Here is a 20,056-nt window from a genome sequence, read left to right as displayed (position 1 = left end):
TGCAGGGATTAATGAATGACATTTGAAAGGAGAAATTGATGGAAAGATGGAGGGATGGGTGTGAGAGGGGCAGAAGAATGGAGAATCCTCTTGATGCGGGAAAGGTGAATGGATAAATTGAAGAATGGATTTATTGATGGAGCAACGGGCTGATGGAGGGGTTGGCGGAGAAAGGAGAGGAGGAATGGAGAGGAAGGAGGGCAAATTATAAATTATAAATGATGAAATGTGAATGGATTTATGGATCGAGAGAGGAATGGAGTGATGTCAGAAACACGAGGGCAGAAGAAGTTACGGAGGAACAAGAATATAGGAAGAACATTAAAGACGGCGTGGTATGTGGAGGCATGAAGAGTGGAGCGATGGTAAATAGATCGAAGGGGGGAAGAAGAGGAGCAACATGCATGGATGATTCATTGAGAGATGGGAGGATGCAGATACGGGTGGAGGAAGGAGAGGATGAATCGAAGGTGATGGAGAAACAAAGTCATGAGGTGAGAAAGGAATCTGAGTTCAGGAGGAATGGAGTCTGATGGAGAGCTCTGGACAAGAGACAAGGGTTCTAAAAGGGTTCTTCCTGAGGGGCTGGGGTTCTACCCAGAACCAAGAAACCCCTTTGTGAGAAAGCGTTGTCAGACTACGGCATCCATTTGATCCAAAGTAGTTTTCTGAAGGATTGTTGAAAGCGTAGGTGTTAAAAGGAGCATTTTATGGAAATATGAAAGGGAACAGAAAGGTTCTCTGAAGCCACCTTAGAAGGTGGAAGGTTTCTGGATAGAACCTCCAGAGAAGGTTCTGGGGGAACCTTTCACGGATGGTTCTGTGTTTAACCTTATATGTTGGGTTATTGGTAGAACCCCAGGTGGAACCTTTATGAGACAGGTTCTACCAGGAATAGGGATCTCCTACTAGGACAGGCCGAAGAACCCTGTACGGTTCTAGTTAGCACTTTTATTTCAAAGCGTGTGGACGTTTTGGTTCAGTGTCTCGCTAAAGGACTGAAGGACTAAAGGACTAAAGGACTAAAGGACTGAAGGACTGAAGGACTGAAGGACTGAAGGACTAAAGGACGGAAGGACTAAAGGACTGAAGGACTGAAGGACTGAAGGACTGAAGGACTAAAGGACTGAAGGACTGAAGGACTAAAGGACTAAAGGACTGAAGGACTAAAGGACTGAAGGACTGAAGGACTAAAGGACTGAAGGACTAAAGGACTGAAGGACTGAAGGACTGAAGGACTAAAGGACTGAAGGACTAAAGGACTAAAGGACTGAAGGACTAAAGGACTGAAGGACTGAAGGACTAAAGGACTGAAGGACTGAAGGAATGAAGGACTAAAGGACTGAAGGACTAAAGGACTAAAGGACTAAAGGACTGAAGGACTGAAGGAATGAAGGACTAAAGGACTGAAGGACTAAAGGACTGAAGGACTAAAGGACTAAAGGACTGAAGGACTGAAGGACTGAAGGACTAAAGGACTGAAGGACTGAAGGACTAAAGGACTAAAGGATGGAAGGACTAAAGGACTGAAGGACTAAAGGACTAAAGGACTGAAGGACTAAAGGACTAAAGGACTGAAGGACTGAAGGACTGAAGGACTAAAGGACTGAAGGACTGTAGGACTAAAGGACTGAAGGACTGAAGGACTGAAGGACTGAAGGACTGAAGGACTGAAGGACTAAAGGACTGAAGGACTGAAGGACTAAAGGACTGAAGGACTGAAGGACTGAAGGACTGAAGGACTGAAGGACTGAAGGACTAAAGGACTGAAGGACTGAAGGACTGAAGGAACCTTACATGCTGCCAGGAGAACCTGCAACATGATCTCCCACCTGAGCCAGAACCCAAAAGAAGTCTGATTGTATGGAAGCCGATGAGAAAACAACTCTGCGTCTCACTTGATTTATTAGCTCAGTAAACATCGGAGACATACGTTTATGTTCCCGATTGCTAGTTCCAAGTCTCCCTCAGCACAGCGAGACGTTCGTTTATAAACGACGGTCTGTTGGGAGTCAAATACACGACGAAGCAGGGAATGCAAGAAGCCAAGATGGCGACGGCCAGACTGCCGAACTCGAGGCGTTGGGTGAAAAAAAAGAGATAGATAGATATAGATAGATATATACTTTATTAATCCCCAAGGGGAAATTTGTCGTCACAGTAGCAGCACCAATAAACTAAACACACGAGAATAAAATATAAAATATAAAATATAAAAAACAGGGATGAAAGATATAGATGTATACAAGTAAAATATAAAATGAAGTATATATATGTATATAAAATGAAACATATATGTATATATATATATACACACACACAAACAAATATAATACAATGACTGTGCAAAGTATACAAAGTAAAATATAAAATAAAATATATATGTATATATATATATACAACATATATGCATACACAATACAATACTAATGACTGCAGTGTAAAATTAAATTAAATATAAAAATATTAAATATAGACAGAGTGCAAAATGCAAAGTGTGTGTATGTGTGTAGTGTAAATGAAAATGAAATGTGTGTGTATGTGTGTAGTGTAAATAAATGAAACGTGTGAAGTGCAGATCAACATCAAGATGTGGCTATAGGATCGACAGGTTGGAGGATAGATTGATGAAGGGATGGACAGATGGATGGTTAGGGGGATGAAACGACTTGTAGACATAGGAAACGAGGAAACGGAAGAAAAGAACTGAATAGATGACATATACGTACGACTGACGTCTCTCTGTTCTCTACAACCGTCCAATCGTGGAGCTTCATTACGAATACATAATCTACTCTTCTGATCAGCCGTCACTCTCCATAAAGGTGCGTGCGCACACAAATGCACGTATGAGGATATTTATACCCGACTGTACATCCACCGAGCGACATATTGGCAGCCAGACTGCTTTCCAATCAGAGTGTTTCCTGCAGCTCAGAGTGATGCGTTAAATAATAACGGCTCAGGCGTCGCCGGCCTGCACCGTGACTCAACTCGCACCAAACACACACACACACACACACACACATTGGCGGAGAGAAACGAGATGACAAAGACAAATGCTTCGGCTGCCTTTATTATCTTTCAATATGCAGGCTGTGTAACGCATCCATCATCTTGTTACGCTCTCTCCGTGTTTCTGACGGCACGGAATCGGAAGGAGTCAAAATGCTAAGTACACGCCGTACTTCATCTTCTGAGGCGGCGCCGCTAGACTGAATGAACTGATAATTTAACTGAATGCTGGATGATTTCACTCGAGCGTTCTGACGGACGCCTTTCACGGATGAAAAGTCATGTTTTTAATCTTGCCGGGCTAATTAAAGTCGCTACGTGTCGCGCTTTGACATCGATAAATCTCTGAGACGTTCATCTGGAGATATTAGGGTGATTACTGTAAACAAATGAGATCATTGCCAAGAAAATTGGCAGCTTCTACCAGTCACAACACTTTATTTGTATGTATTGTGAGTGAGTGCAAGTTGAGTTTTGCTTGAAATCACAAAGCAGGATGGGATTCCCTACAGCTTGATGCCTCCCAGCCTTTTGTATTCTCATTAAAGTGCCTTTAAAAATTCGACTTTTTACTCTAATACGAATGGTGCATCTCTATTTTTTTCGTGAATACTAACTCTCTGCTCTGCTGTGAGTCCAATGGAAATATTTGCACCGCTGTGATGTCTCTCCGCTATCTATTAAACTAGAGTCAGTGAGCTTTGCATGGCACACACACTGAAAACAGGGAAACAGAGCGCAACAGTGACCCTGCGCTGGACAACCCCCCCCCGACACAAACCCCCTGTGAAAAACCACTTTTTAATCCCGGATTAAACAAACAAGATGTAACATAGTGAAATGCATACGTTTTGTTACCTTTGGAAGAAGCCACGCTGGCCGTTTCCCCCAATTTCGGTCTTTGGATGCTGCCTGTAGTTCCACTTTTACAGTGCAGACGTGACAGTGTTATTGATCTTCTCATCAATGTCTCTGGAAGAAAATAATTACGCATAGTTCCCAAAATAACTTGTTACTTTTTTTTAACGAAGAAGGACCAAAACAAATCATTTCACCATCAGGTTCCACATGTGGTTTAATCTGCATCGACACAGGTGGCCTCTGGGCGGACAAGAGACGCTCCTCATCGGCCCATTTGCTTCATTTCACATGGGACAGTTCTCACATTAACCAGAGTCTCGCTGTTCCTGCCTGAGTCCCTGGTGGTTCTCCCTCCACAGACTTTCACTCTGAATCTCTCCCTTTATCCTTTCCCAGCCTCTGTCTCGTCTCTTTTATCTCGCCCTGTCTCTGCGCGCCGCTATCTCTCACGTATATTCTCCACTCATTCCTATATTTTGTGTGGTTTGCGGTTTCATTTCCTAATGCATATATATATATCTATCTATATATATATATATATATGTATATATTTATATATATATCTATATATATATACACTACCGTTCAAAAGTTTGGGGTCACTTAGAAATGTCTTTATTTTTCAAAGAAAAGCACTGTTTTTTCAATAAAGATAACCGTAATCAAAAATACACACTATACATTGTTAATGTGGTAAATGACTATTCTAGGTGGAAACGTCTGGTTTCTAATGAAATATCTCCAGAGGTGTATAGAGGCCCATTTCCATCAACTATCACTCCAGTGTTCTAATGGTACATTGTGTTTGCTAATCGCCTTAGAAGACTAATATCTGATTAGAAAACCCTTGTGCAATTATGTTAGCACAGCTGAAAATAGTTATGCTGGTGATATAAGCTATAACTGGCCTTCCTTTGAGCTTGAAGAACAAAATTAATACTTCAAATATTAATCATTATTTCTAACCTTGTCAATGTCTTGACTATATTTTCTATTCAATTTTCAATTCATTTGATAAATAAAAGTGAGTTTTCATGGAAGACACGAAATTGTCTGGATGACCCCAAACTTTTGAACGGTAGTGTATATATATATATATATATATATATATATCCCCCTCTCATGTATCTGCTTTCAAACTATTAATAACAGGTATACAATGCCGCAAAGTATCAGCATAGAACAATACCTGAAGCTTTACTGTTTTCCTTCTGTTTTATAGCATTAATTGTCCTCAAATTGTGCCAAAAGAATTAATTCCAAGTTACCTTCTGGTCAGCTAACACTGCAATTGAAACTTATTTACATTAATCTGCTGATTATTTATCTGATGATTATTAGATGAATTAATTAGTTATCACATTTCAGAAAATAGCAACAAAAACACGAAGAACATGTAAACACAGTACAGTCTCAAACTCACATATATTCATTATACAATTATATAAAACAGAGACTTTGTTTGTGTATTTTTGCTTTGCAAATCACATAAATAATAAATTATCCAAATGGTTGAACTGCAATGGCTCAGACGAGATATTCCCAAATCAATTACTGACACATTTGAACATTTTAGAAAGTTCATCATCTTTGCTTGACTTGGTGATTGACTCATTTATCAGCTCATTCATGATACACAATAACAACAACCACAACAACCACAACAACCACAACAAAAAGTGTCACTTGCTCCGTCCTGCCTGGCGGGCACGATAAACTCTCGTCTCTCGACGCAATAAACTAACAGAAAAGAATTCAATTTGTTTGTTGTTTTATCTCAACCTCGCTCTGTCGGTTGGTCCGTCCACTAAAGATGTCCCCACCTTTAGACGGCCACCGTTTCTGCCCTCGGAGGCTTACATGTGGCACGGAGGTGGAGCGGCCGTGGGGTCGTGAATGCACGAGCGTGTGGAGGCATGAACATGGCGCATGCGCGTACGCAGTTGCGGTTATTGCTAACTTGCTCTTGTTTCAATGTGATCGGGTTTACCGGGCTGCGATTTGACCGACAGACCAGAGTAACGAAACGATACATTTTTAGCAGCCGTTGGTGAAATGATTATATTTTGACAACTTGAGGGAAACTTCCCAACAGCACACATTTCTAGACCTCTCCACCGCCCCTTGTCGCCTTTCTCCCAACATCTCACTCTCTCTCTTTCTCTTTCACAAGCGTCACTCCCCTCTTCTCTCTGCCTCCATCTTCCTCTGCTGTTTTCATGCATCTCTCTCTCCTTGGTCCAGTCGGGATGTCACGCTGTGCCGTGCGAATCGAGTGGCGACGAGCTCCCACTACTTGTTGACAGTCTGTTTATTCTGCAGCCATATCAGCCTCGCTGCCGTGTCAGCAGCAGGCAATTACATCCCAGATTACCAACCCCGATAATGTCATCAGACCAAGCCGTACACACAAACACACACACTCGGTGAATGCACACAAACTAAATAAAGGCACGTATTTAGACGGTTCACAAGTCCACTGCTTACTCACCAGCATGGTGAGAGGTGTCACACACAAACACTTTGGAGCAGAAAGAAACCAAGAACTAACCCGAAAGACGGCAGGTGTTAGTTTGCAGATTGAGACTTTTCATTCAAAAGACGTGAGCGGTTAATATAATATGAGGCATTATTCTAGATCAACATCTTAATTCTCTTGATTGCCCCTTTAATTGACCACATGCTGACTTTCATTACATCATTTCCACCGTTTCACAGCGTCACATCGATCTCTGAAATATGAATACATTCAAACATATTTAAAACGTGTATTTAAATGCATTGGCTCCTTTACGCAACCTGATTATTATTTTTAATTAATTAATTATTTTGTAAATTTTATTTTAATATATATTTTTAAATGTAATATTGGTTTCTTGTTATTCCATTTGTTTTGCCTCTCTGTGGAGCACTTTGTAAATATTGTTTTTAAAGGTGCTATATAAATAAAGTTCTTATTATTATGATATATGTGGACGTCCAATCAGTGTTAAATGTATTCGACTGAATGAATCATTTAAATCGCTGAAAAAGGGAGCTGAGGTTTGCAGCTTTCACACCTGTAGTTCTTCCTGCTCTCTGCATTCTGCGAGAAGGAACTACAGGTGCTCTTTTCTTTCGCATGTCGTGGAGTATAAAAGCTCTCGATGCCGCCACGAAAACATAACTTCCTGCTTCTCTTTACTTGATTGCGTATACAATCACAACTTTGAAAAATGGGATCCCAACATGTGAGGGCAGAGGATGTGATGGACTGTACGTACCTGTATCTATTGGCCACATTAGCAGCATGGTGTGGCTGGCTGAAGCTCGTGTGCAATGCATTCTGGTACATGTAGGCACTCGGCTCAGTGCAGGAGCTCAGCTTTCTCAGTCAATATATAAAGCGCACTTATTAGACTTCCACTACTTTTTTTTCCAATGCCTACAGAAATAAATTAACTGCATTTGAATTGCATTACAATAAAGTCCTTATTGTTGCAGCTTTTTCTTCCATTTGTCTTACAGTTTTCTGACATACAGACACACACTGTCAGGTTCTTGTGACGGGGTGAGGCTCAGGCGCAGAGTGACAAGCTGGACGCAATATAAATAAAAATAAAAAGCACTCTTTAATGAGGCAAAACAGTTTACAAAAACACAAGGTCCAAACGGGGCAGGCAGGGTCAACAGGCAGAACCAGGAACACGGACAGGACGACGGGAAAAGGACACGGAACTAGAGACGACGATCCAACAGGAGACAAGGGGAAGACTGACACAATATATAGGGGGGGAAACACAGGTGTACGACATCAGACACTAACGAGACAAGAGTGGCTGAGGGCAGGTGCAGGGAATTAAACAATCAAGACAGAGAAGACACAGAGGAGACATAGGAGACACGGAACACAGGGGAAACAGGGTGCTACACACACAGACTCGCAAGTAAACACTCGGGCTGTGCCGAGTTCACGGAGGTCGTCGGCCACCGTGCCGACATCGCCGGCGTAACCCTGAGCCCTGATTAACGGCCGTTCTCGGCCGAGGGCCGACTCACTGGCAAAGCCCCCAAGGATCCTTCCGGAGCCCTCGATATCCACTTATCATATATACGACAACCTTAATAACTTCAGCAATATTATCCACACAGAGAGCAGCAGTGGAAGTAACTTTTCTTTTTTGTTTGTGAAAACTTTCATGTCTTGCCCTCGGGGGTATGAGACCGCCTACGTATGAATATTCTATCATGTGTATTTAAAGAATCTTGTTCCTGAATGGGACATCCTCCAGAGTTAACACACAATTAACCCTTCTGTTGCCTTAGGGTCAATTTGACCCCATTCAATGTTTAACCCTCCTGTTACCTTTATATTTACTGACATATTTTACCCTTGGGGTCAATTTGACCCCAGCAATTAAAACCTCCAGAAAATTATTAGAATTAATATTGTTTTCCAAGTTTAAGTGCAAGGTACTTTATGTTTATTTGTTGACTACCTAAATAGCCCTTTAAATAAATAAAAAAGTTGATATTTCTTATATGTTTGACACAGTGAAAAACAGCCTGGGGTCAAATTGACCCGAAAGAACACCGACGTTAAACATTGAATGGGGTCAAATGGACCCTAAAGGTAACAGGAGGGTTAAAACAAATGATTAAGCAACAAAAGTCTTTTGTTGACACGATCATAACCACTTTCAAGTCTTTTAAGCATCTGCGTTTTACTCTGGAAATATTGAACAGTGACCTTCATGTGACTGTTCTCTAAAAAAAAAAAAAGGATACAGAGGGCAATTCATTCATTTATTCATCTTTACCCACTTAGTGCTGTCATTTGGACGGATTATGAGACAACAAGCGGCTGGCACAGACAAAAGCCCTCCGCCCCTCCTCCACAGGAGCGACACACCCAACCAGAGCGCCACGCTACCACCAGCATGTCCACCCACATGGTCCCACTGAGCAGGGCTGATGCTTCACATGTTTACCTCGGCTGACCAGACGTCCTCTTTTTGAGACCTAAAAAATGCGTCAGGCAGGGATTCCAAAAAACGTCTGGGATTTTGTTTCGTCGGATATTTGTGTTTCTCTGGGTCTTTCACAAACTAGTATTTACCCCTTACAAGTTTGGGAATGGTATCTCCCTTACGTTCCACCTTCTTGCGTGAGCTCCGACGGTATAGAGAACAGTCATTGGTCGACCGATCTCAGGGTTGCCAGATACACGATAATTATCCTCCAAATACGATCATTTTGAGCCTTTGGTACGATACTTCACCATCTCCAATCTGGCAACACTGAGCACCGATGGAAATGTCACTCTTGCCTGTCTTCAAAACTTGAGAGCCCTGCAAAGTCCAGCTGAGGCTGATGGGAACGATAGTTCTACATGTACGGTATTCGGTCTGCGGATGAAGAAAATGGCCGCCGACGTACATAAAAACAGCTCTGCGGCTGTCGAGAAGCTTCACGGTTTTCATGTCGGTTGGGTTTACATTCAGTAACACCTCTCGATACATGAGTTGCATTGTTAGTGGCGGAGACCTTCACTGGATTCGTGGATCCAAGGACAAAGGATTTGTGGGAAATTAGGCTTTTTATGGAAAACAGTGTAACTCGTGTAATGAAATGCAATGAGGTCATCGCTCATTTTAACCAGGGCTCTCAAGTTTTGAAGACAGGCAAGAGTGAGATTTCCATCAGCACTCCCCCCCCCCCCCCCCCCTCCGCAGAAAGAAATTTTCGGATATCAGTCAGTCGCGCGCAATTCCAGGATGCTTTATTTTCATTGGTTGCTGGATTAAATCTTACCCAGATACAACAGATACGTTTTTTTTTTGATTGGCTATTGTGTAGCCCATTTCTTTTTTTCTGATTGGCTGATAAGTGGCTCCTCACAGCAGAACTCCAGGGGAGCGCTTGATTCCTCCACGGTGAGGGCGGCGCGGCCAGCTCATGTTGAAGGCCATGCACATTAAAACATTAAATAGCAGAGAGTTTTTTTCAGCGTGAGAAATACGATGTGTGACGGGAGTGCGTGACGTAAGACCGAAATGCGTGAGTGTCACGTTCAATGCGTGACACTTGAGAGCCCTGATTTTAACTGAGCTTCCAACAAGAAATGTTACCGGTCACATCAGACGGAGGTCTCCCCCGTTCGGCTCTCCATCCACGGCTGTTCGCAGCAACAGAGACGAACAACCGCAAACACTCCCATTCACACATCCGAGGCGCCCGGCAACAATCTATTCTGGGGGGGGGGGGGGGTTTGAGAAGGTCATTACCGTCATTCGACATTAATGAGCGACCGCATCGGAAGGTTGGCGCCCGTCCTGGCCCTCAACCGCGCGTGAAGACATTCTTGACACTGCGGCTCATCCACATCTCCGCGCTGAGAAACAGCCCACACACCTCTCAGGGACAATTACTGCTCTTCCAGCTCCTCGTCACAGATGGTGAGGGCTTTTCAGAGCGCCCCCCCCCCCCAACACCACCACCACCACCACCATCTCCCTCCTCTCCGATATCTGTGGCTTATTGTCTCTTTGGTTGACTGTGTCTGTCTCTCTCCACCTCTCCATCTTTTTACTTTCTTTTTTAAAATTTTCTGTACTCTATTTCTGTCGCTCCGTCCTCCCTCAGCCGCCCGCCTCCCCCCCCCCCCCCTCGCTTTCCCTCTCCCGGCTCCAAATTCAACAGTTCGATTCAAACCCAATACACTTAAGCCCCCCGACGAGAGCGCGGCGTCCATGGTAACCGGCCAGTAGACAACAATCGGCGACTCCGCGGTCACGTCCTTCAACCGTGACCCCGATCTGGGACAGAAAGCGGCGGAATTGACTGAAACGTATTTGTTTAAAAGCAGCATCGCTACGATTTGCAGCCGAGGGACGAATCTAATTTGATAACAATACGGCCGGCGTTCGAATGCCGTTCCCCGTGCCCTCCGACCCTCCTATCAGCCGACGACACCAGCGGGATGTGGATAAGAATGCAGCGGCAGAGACGGCCTTCGGGCTCCGTCCTTGGAGAAAGACGACAGACGCAGTAAATCACCCGCACGCCGTCTCACGCCCTCCGCAGAACACCGTGCGGCGAGAAGAAGTCGGCGCTGACCTCCGGCCTCAGGGGGCGGGGCTGTAAGTATACCACGGAAAGTTGGGCAAACAATGCAAATAAAGATAAAGATGCGGGACGACGTTATAATCACAATCAGGGATAATTAAAGGGGCCCCTCGCGCACTGCTGCGCACAATAACGCCGCGTCACTGAATGACCATTTAATTGCATGTTGGTACGATGCGTCTCTGACAGGAAGCTCCGCGCGAGCAAAGGGTGGAGAAGCATCCTGTATGTCTTGATATTATGGAGCTATTCTTTTCAAAACTATTGGTGCCCACGCAACACACATAATATGGTTGAGGTTTTAAGTCATCTGAATTTATTTGTATTGTTATGGATATTCTTTCTGCAATGGCCATTTAATGTAAATAGGGATGCAGGAAAGCTTTACACGTCAGACATGCATCTTAACCCTCCTGTTACCTTCACATTTACTAACATATTTTAAATAGAAAAAAATATAAATAAATAAATATATAATATATATAAATAAATTTGACCCCAGCAATTAAAACCTCCAGAAAATTATTAGAATTTATATTGTTTCCCAAGTTTAGGTGTCAGGTACTTTATGTGTCTTTGTTGACTACCTAAATAGCCCTTTAAATACATAAAAAAGTTGATATTTCTTATATGTTTGACACAGTGAAAAACAGCCTGGGGTCAAATTGACCCCAAAGAACACCGACATTAAACATTGAATGGGGTCAAATTGACCCGAAAGGTAACAGGAGGGTTAAAGTGCACTTTTCGTTACATCACAACAGCTGAATTAATTTATTTCTAATGCTACAAAAACCTGACCTTTATTGTGAAGGAGCTTCAGACGACACAACGTATCGGCGACCGACTGCATTCGTTCGTCGTGAATGCGTCCGCCAACAGAGAAAGTCATTTTCAACAGTTCTCCTGAGCCAATCAGATTTGAGTCTGGGAGGGAGTGATGAATCCTCATCGAGCTGACCGACTGCTGAGGGAAACCACTCGTTAGCAGGACACAGTTGACGGAGAAGGGCCAATTATTGACTGACACCTTGATTCAAAAGGATGGAGTTAGTCTGGCTGCACTGTAAAAGACATGCCGGGGTCACAGATCACCACACATGTTACGCCTAATCCACCAGGACCGAAATGTGAAGGATTACAACTTTAATAACTCAACTTCCCAACTTTTAAATGGCTTTTTTCCCCCTTCTTTTCTTCAACCAAAGGAAGTCCAGTCATGTTGAAAGTGCAATAACCTTCATTATCATGTCACACCCACCCAGCCTCTGACATTCCTCCCCGTGACCCCAGAAAGAAGCGGAGCTCTAATGAAGTCGGGGTCTGCGAATGCATGAATAGCGCCGGGCTCCCATTTGAATTAAATCTATTCATCCGTGCCAGTGTGATTTCTCCGTGGTGCTGAGGCGACCGAAGGCCCTCTGAGTCGTGACATTTGTGCCGTGGCTGGCGGGGAAGGTGAACCCCCATCTGCCTGTATCCCTCACCACCCATTCCAAACCCAGTGCAATATGTCGGCTCTGGCTGGACTGGGAAAGATAAGAGGGGGAGAAAAGCAGACGGTGAAAGTGTTTGTCTGCAGACTTTTACACATGTTCCCCACTAGATGTACACACACACGCACACACACACACCTGCAGCCACACTGACTGAACCCTGCAGGTCACCTGTGACACACCGTCCATCGGGGCGTACATGACCTTTCAAAAGTTTGGGGTCATCCAGAAAATTTCGTGTCTTCCATGAAAACTCACTTTTATTTCTCAAATGAATTGAAAATTTAATAGAAAATATAGTCAAGACATTGACAATGTTAGAAATAATGATTAATATTTGAAGTATACATTTTGTTCTACAAACTTCAAGCTCAAAGGAAGGCCAGTTGTATAGCTTATATAAGTAAGTAAGTAAGTAATTTATTTTCCATATCACCAGCATAACTGTTTTCAGCTGTGCTAACATAATTGCACAAGGGTTTTCTAATCAGATATTAGTCTTCTAAGGCGATTAGCAAACACAATGAACCATTAGAACACTGGAGTGATAGTTGATGGAAATGGGCCTCTATACACCTCTGGAGATATTTCATTAGAAACCAGACGTTTCCACCTAGAATAGTCATTTACCACATTAACAATGTATAGAGTTTATTTTTGATTAATGTTATCTTTATTGAAAAAACAGTGCTTTTCTTTGAAAAATAAAGACATTTCTAAGTGACCCCAAACTTTTGAACGGTAGTGTATGTTCCGATCATATATAATAATGTTTACTTGAATCCATTTCGTTGCACAGGGAATAGTATCAGTGTCACACCACTCTAATTTCGGAAGTCTCTTGACATATAAAGGTAATCCCTCTCGGATTTCAGTCTTAATTGTGTCATCTGTATTCAAAGAGGGGCCCCCGGTGCACTTTTAAAATAAGCCGTGAACAAACCCGGACACTTTGCTGACAACAGAGAAGACATTGAACAGATTTTTGACTGGGAGCAAACTGCCAAACCCCCCCTCCCCCCCCCCCCCAACACACACACACACACACCAGGAGTGACGCAAGTCCACGAGGCAGGTGTGCAACACACATTCCCGGCAATTAGGACAAGAGAATCAGAAATATTCACACAGCTTGATCTCAAATGTCACGGTCGTCATTTTGAGGGATTCTCAACACTCGCAGCGTGAGTTGTATTGTATGTATTTCCACTAATGCTGATTGATATGAAGTCTACTATTTACGCGCTGCAGCCAAAGCAAGTTGCGTTTCCCATCGATGCACGTGTGTGCAAATATTTCGCCTTCAGAAAAAAGCAAACAACGCCAGGCTTCATTCACGCCAGAGACGTGTGTGTGTGTGTGTGTGTAACGTGTGGTTCACAATCAGTGAGTTAAAGCTGCTCATGTTTATTCATGAAGTCAGATCTGACACTGATGTGAAGCACGACGATCAAAAGACAAACACACAGATGAAGAGACGATGACGAGGCATTCCCTTCCCCGCCTGGCAGCTTGTTTTAATCTTAATGCTATGGTGTGTTCTTCTGTTCTGACTGAATTTAAACTTGCACCTAACGTTCTGATTAAGTGTGTTGTGTTTTCAGCATTAAAAACAATCCGGCCCGAGCTCATTAGGATCGGTTTCATATCTCCTCGGTCCGCATTAAATGAACATGGACACTCTAGGCTGCAGCTTAAAGCCCCATAATGTAGTTTTTTCCTTTTAGCGCCCCCTTCAGTTTGAGGTATTTAACGTTTACTTCAGTGTCGTAAATACCCAGTTACGATAGATGCAGCCTCGCATACACTTGTATTGATGACCAGACAAAGTCAGAAACCAAGAAATGATGTCAACCGATAAGGTAAGAATATTCAAAGATGTTACATAAATATGACTGCATAGTTTCATTCATTGTGATATCGGAGATGAATGCTAACATAACCAAAAGAACGACAACATTTAGTTTAGATGAAATACCGATCGCGTTTTCAGCCTATATACGTTGTTACCTTCTCATTGAAAATGCCGGAAGGTTATGTGGAGTTCGTGTATTTATTTATTTATTTATTTGTATGGATTGTTGACAACACCAAAAGCTACATATTCATAATTTACATTGAACGTGTAATTCATGACAAGAGACTTTGCGCTCTTTATACTGGAGCTGCGAGCGTGGACTGGCACTATATGACATTGCGTAATCACTGCCAGAAAGCAGGTGGAAGTTCATCCGCCCCGGATCGGGCGGCTCCAGAATCCTACATAGCGGAGTTATTTCCCCACAGACCCCCGATGGTAAATCGGCATATTAAAAGTCATTGTCGCGGCAATTTTTTTTTCAAGCTGTTATTTTAAGGTACAATTGTTGCATAATGTTACTTTAAGATGCTGCTGAACTTTCCAGATATCTTCTGAAGTTTTCAAAGCGAATCCGCCGTCTCCATCCGAAGGCCTCTGCTCTTCCCAACACGGAGCGCGTGTCTACCAAACCGAGCGAGGTCCCCGGGGTCACGTCCCTGAATCCTCTGCCGCTTCCAAACGAGGGCAAAGCTCGACGAGCCTCTGGAAACGCGGCGGCGCTCCGGCACCGGGAGGCGGTTAAAACGGCAGGTATGAGGCCGATTACTGGCTCCGGTGTGTCATTAGTTTAGGTCATGATGAACTGCTTTGTGGGAGGTTCCTTTGCATAACGATGCATTTGAGAGGCCCGTACTGAATTTAATTAAATTCAAACCCCACGGAAAATATGTCGGACAATCGGCTAAAATTACATTCATTCCACGGATCATCACTTCCTGTTGGTCCTCGAGGAGACGGCAGTGGTGTCTGAAAACACTCACTCTGCATACCTTTCCCAGGGGGGACTGAGGGTAACAGATGTGTCCTAACATGCCGGTGTTGTTGTGTAACCTCTCCCTCCCCCTCGATACAGTACGGCTGCTGAGTTTCTAATCAGAGTCAGAATATGAAAACACAACAAAGGAGGGATAGAGTTTCTGGAAACGTGAAAGTAGACATCGTCCTCCAGACGGACGGAGGTCGAAATGGTGCTGAGCAAACTGATTCTCTGTCTGTTGAGTCGTCCTTTACCACCTCTACATGTTATTATTATTACCTTCGCATTGAAAATGCGGAAGGTTATGTTTTGATCGCCGTGTATTTATTTATTTATTTATTTGTATGCGTGTTACTCGCATAACTCAAAAAGTATTAAACCGAATCGCATGAAATTTGGTGGGATGATTGGTTATTATCCGGGGACCATTTGATTAGATTTTGGGATCGATCGGATCAAAGGTCAAGGTCATGAAAAGGTCAAAATCTTCTTTTTACAATAGCGCGGTGAATTTTTATTCAATTGGCATGCAACTAATGCCAAAATGTTCATAATTCAATGCCCAATCTTGTGATATGCGAAGGTTTGCGCTCTACCGAGTGCCCGTTCTAGTTTTAGATGTCATTTTAGCTGACGCTTTTATCCAAAGCGACTTACAATCCTGTTACAATCATACACCGTAGACGCAGCTACAGGGAGCAATTCAGGGTGAAGTGTCTTGCTCAAGGATACATCGACTAGAGCGGGGATTGAACCTCCACAGTCCACAGTCACCCCATACATGTCTACATGTACGCCCTTTTGAGGCTGAACGCACTGAACATTAGAGAAACCAGAAGTGTTTATTTCCATTTCTAAATGATCCAACCAAATAAAATCAGCCCAGTTTTGCTAAATCTTCGACAATAAAGGTAACTTTCAAAAAGGGGCAAAGTCAAGCGAGAAGATCGTCATCATAACGATCATAAGTGATCTCTTGAATATTGAATGCTGACGTAATGTTCAGAGAATTTCAACAAGTCTAACAAAAAAACTAAATTGCTCAAAAGATGTATTTAACTAGAAGTTATACCATGAGTTGTAAAAATATAAACTAAACACTCAGTCATATATGGTTGTTTTCATTCTTATTAAAAGACACAACCATGCTTGTTTTTTTCTCCTATGTGTTATGTATTAATTCAGCAAGTTTAAATCATGTCTGTTTTAAAAAATCTTCAAACTAAAATGAATACTTGTTGCTTCAGAGTATTTACACTCAAACAATGCATGCTGGGAAGTCTGCTAATGGCCGCTCGAGTTCTTTTAGACGTGTAATTGTATCAGTTGATTGAACTCTCAGCTGTACATTCAACTCAATACTTTAATAATAATACATATAATTTCTATAGCGCTTTTCATAGTACTCAAAGACGATTTCAGTCAATTTACTAGAATATTTAAACTGAATTTGCTTTAACCCTCCTGTTACCTTAGGGTCAATTTGACCCCATTCAATGTTTAATGTCGGTGTTCTTTGGGGTCAATTTGACCCCAGGCTGATTTTCACTGTGTCAAACATATAAGAAATAGCAACTTTTTAATATATTTAAAGGGCTATTTAGGTAGTCAACAAACAAACATAAAGTACCTCACACTTAAACTTGGGAAACAATATTAATTCTAATAATTTTATGGAGGTTTTAATTGCTGGGGTCAAATTGACCACGAGGGTAAAATATGTTAGTAAATGTGAAGGTAACAGGAGGGCTAAATGAGTACAAATTGAAGTTAGTGATGAACGATTGTTCCACTAAATCCCTACAAGATGCTTTTCACTTGTGTGTACTTCACACACAGTACACACTACCTCCTTCTTCACAGTGAGATTACCAAAACAGTCGGCGGCTTCACGATGACCTACTGGCACATCCACTGGGGGATCCCCAGTGCCATCTGTCATGACTGGTGGGCCGGCGATAAGAGAATAGGGTCTTTATCTCGGCCCAATTAGGTAGCTAATTGATTAAATAGCAGCCATTTAGAGTTCCTCCAGCTCCCGGGATGGAGCACTGGAGCCGCTGGAACAGACGTGAGCTCCCCAGAGGTGAGAGAGTGAGTTCGACCCCACCGAGCCCATAGATTGTAATCTGATGTGGATGGAAAGAATCTTAATGAGGTAAAAGATTACACATGGGATACATCTGGCGAGCAATCTGAACTCCACTGACGCTCACTGAGTTAAATCAACAAACAGACGTATCGCTGTCGACCGTATGGTGATGCATACTGTTCACATGTGGATCCCGAGGCCTCATTTTCAGAGTGGTGAAAGGGGCTATAATCCAAATCAATCTGTTCATTGTTCTATAAAATGTCAACATTTAAAAAAAATTTAAAAAATCACAACTTGGATTAAAATATTTTTTGCTGAAATAAATCTAGAATTAATTATACTTAATTATGTTTGAGTTAATCAGGTAATATATTTATTCACTATCTGTTGCAGCTCTAGTCCTCATATTGGATTTAAGGTTTGACTTAATCTATACTTTTTAAAAAATGACAGCCATTGTCATATATAGGCGCATCACATGTGACCTCTGCGTTTAAAAGGAACGTTTTGACCTTTTCATATTATCCACATGTAGTGCCCTTGAGTCGCGTGTGTCGTGCGGACAGGAGGAGCCGGGGACGACTCGGCATCTGAACACTCGAGATAGTACGATAAAAAAAAAAAAGACATCTCAGACAGAAAATGTATGACTTTTAAAAGCAACACAAAAGGCAGGTGCCAGAAACTCATGGAGATAAATGCAGCCTGCGACCTCGGTGAGAGAGCGAATGTAATGAAGTCTTAAGTTACGCCGCGGTGCTGCTGCGCTCTCATGGAACCATGGCGACGGAGAAGGACGACTTTATTCATAAGCTGAAGAGCTTCAAGAGGTCCGTGTGGAGGCTCACGTGAAAACCCTCCAAGTGGTTACTTGGAGGGTTTCGCGTGGCTGGTGATTGTAAACTATAAAGCTCCTTTAAAATATAATTAATATTTGACGATACATGCGAAGCCCTCCTGCTCTACGCAAAGACACACTTACTCATGCAGGGGAAGCTTCATAAAGTCACACACACCGAGATACAGCGCAGACATTCGGTCAGTGGCGGGCCGTCAGGGCCTTCTAAGCCTTCTCTGAAGGCCTGAACATAATTACAAAGTTAAAGATATTTTATAATAATAATAAAAAAGAAATAAATAAATAAACTTTTATTTTCTTAATTTGTGTTTTCTTATTGCACTATTGTCTTCCTCTGTTGCTGCGCTTCCATCCGGCAGCGCTGCTTCCAGTCCAATTTATTTTAACGGGAGCTTTTATCCAATCAGATGTCAGCTCCACAGTCTCTATGGAAGAAGAGCAGCTCATCTCAGGCCATTGTTAGGTTGTAATAGTTTATTTTGATAACATCTGCAGAGGTCTTATGTTTTAAATTAATACATATCGAAAGATATTATAATAGAAAATATTAGGGAGAATATTGATATTGTTATTAATGTATTATGAAGCATAGGGGTAATGTTTACTCTATGCAAATGTAAATGGCAAGAATTAATGTATGTTGCATGAGAGTGACTGTATGTTAGTATTATAGATTGACGAGGCCGGTTGAATTCCGTGAAGTGACTTACAATAACAAGGGACTTTTATTGTGAACGTGACTTTAATGTGGACAATAACAAGACGGGACTCTTATTGTGAAAATACTTGTTTAGCGACTTGACCGGAAGTGACGTTTTGACCCGGGGCCAGGGACATTGAGTATAAAACTCCGTGGATTAGAGAAATCGGGGCTCTTCCACAGGTATTCTCGACGCCGGAAGGAGGGCGGAGGAGCCGATGAAGATCACGATCGTGAGCCTTGAATGTTTGTTTTACCCTTCCAGCCATTAAATGTTGATAACTTAATTCACGCGCGTTCGGAAGCCTGTTTTCCATCATTTGCGAAGTGCCCAGTTTCAGAACTACTTTACACCTTCAACAGGCCAAGTACAGCCTGGTGAAGTACATGGAGGCATTATCGGTGATTGACACCATCCTCAACCAATCATATCGCTAGTTTGACATATTGGGCGCATTTTTTTAGGTCCTTTGGCCTTCTGGAAGCCCATGAAAGTACGTCAGAGTAACCTGCGCTGTGATTGGTTAGTGGGCCCGCATGCAGTTCAACGGAGAGGCGAAGGAGATGCATTAGCGGAGGTCAAGAAGTCAAGAAGTCGCCACAGTTTAAGATTTTTGCTTTTAACTTTTAATGGCGGAAGGAAGGGAAGCGGACTTGGTGGCGGATTTAATCTCGAAGCCTTTCTCAAGGAGGACGTTTCAGGAAAAGAAGACAGCTCGCTAGCTTCATTGAGCTTTGTGTTGGCAAAGAGAGGAGGATGGACTTTAACTTAAGTGTGGGACGTTGGTGAGTGAGCTGCTTGTTGTGTTCATTTGTCTCTGTTGTTTTTATTATATGGTTGTTTCTGATTCTATTGAGTGTGAGGCGTTTTAGTGCCACAGTTATTCTGTCTGATTGTTTTGTTATATATAAATGTGTCTGGGTCTTGTAAATGTGTTCTTGTTATCGTGTTTATTGCGGTGGTGTGGACTACAAGCATTGTCCGTTAATGACGCAGCATCCCGTCATGGCTTGTTTATGTATCTGCTCTGCGGGTATGTATATGTAGGTGTTGCGCTTCATCTGCTCCTTCACAATAAAAGCCCC

At 42.6% G+C, this 20,056-nt stretch overlaps 1 protein-coding gene across 3 annotated transcripts in view; it reads right to left on the bottom strand.

Moving 5' to 3' along the window:
* Nucleotides 1-20,056, bottom strand: part of slc8a3 (solute carrier family 8 member 3) — a 124,359-nt gene that overhangs the window by 17,372 nt on the left and 86,931 nt on the right. Inside the window, exon 1 of one of the 3 annotated variants that reach the window (XM_056426042.1) lies at nucleotides 3,874-4,288. The exons of the other annotated variants lie outside the window; for them this stretch is intronic. Coding sequence (XP_056282017.1) covers nucleotides 3,874-4,009 — 136 coding nt within the window. The 5' untranslated portion in view covers nucleotides 4,010-4,288. Of the gene's footprint in view, nucleotides 1-3,873; nucleotides 4,289-20,056 lie in introns of those variants that run through there. 3 annotated transcript variants of the gene reach the window in all.

Source organism: Pseudoliparis swirei, chromosome 11 (genome assembly GCF_029220125.1).
Source record: "Pseudoliparis swirei isolate HS2019 ecotype Mariana Trench chromosome 11, NWPU_hadal_v1, whole genome shotgun sequence".
Lineage (NCBI taxonomy): Eukaryota > Metazoa > Chordata > Actinopteri > Perciformes > Liparidae > Pseudoliparis > Pseudoliparis swirei.
This window is presented reverse-complemented; position numbering and strand designations above follow the sequence as displayed.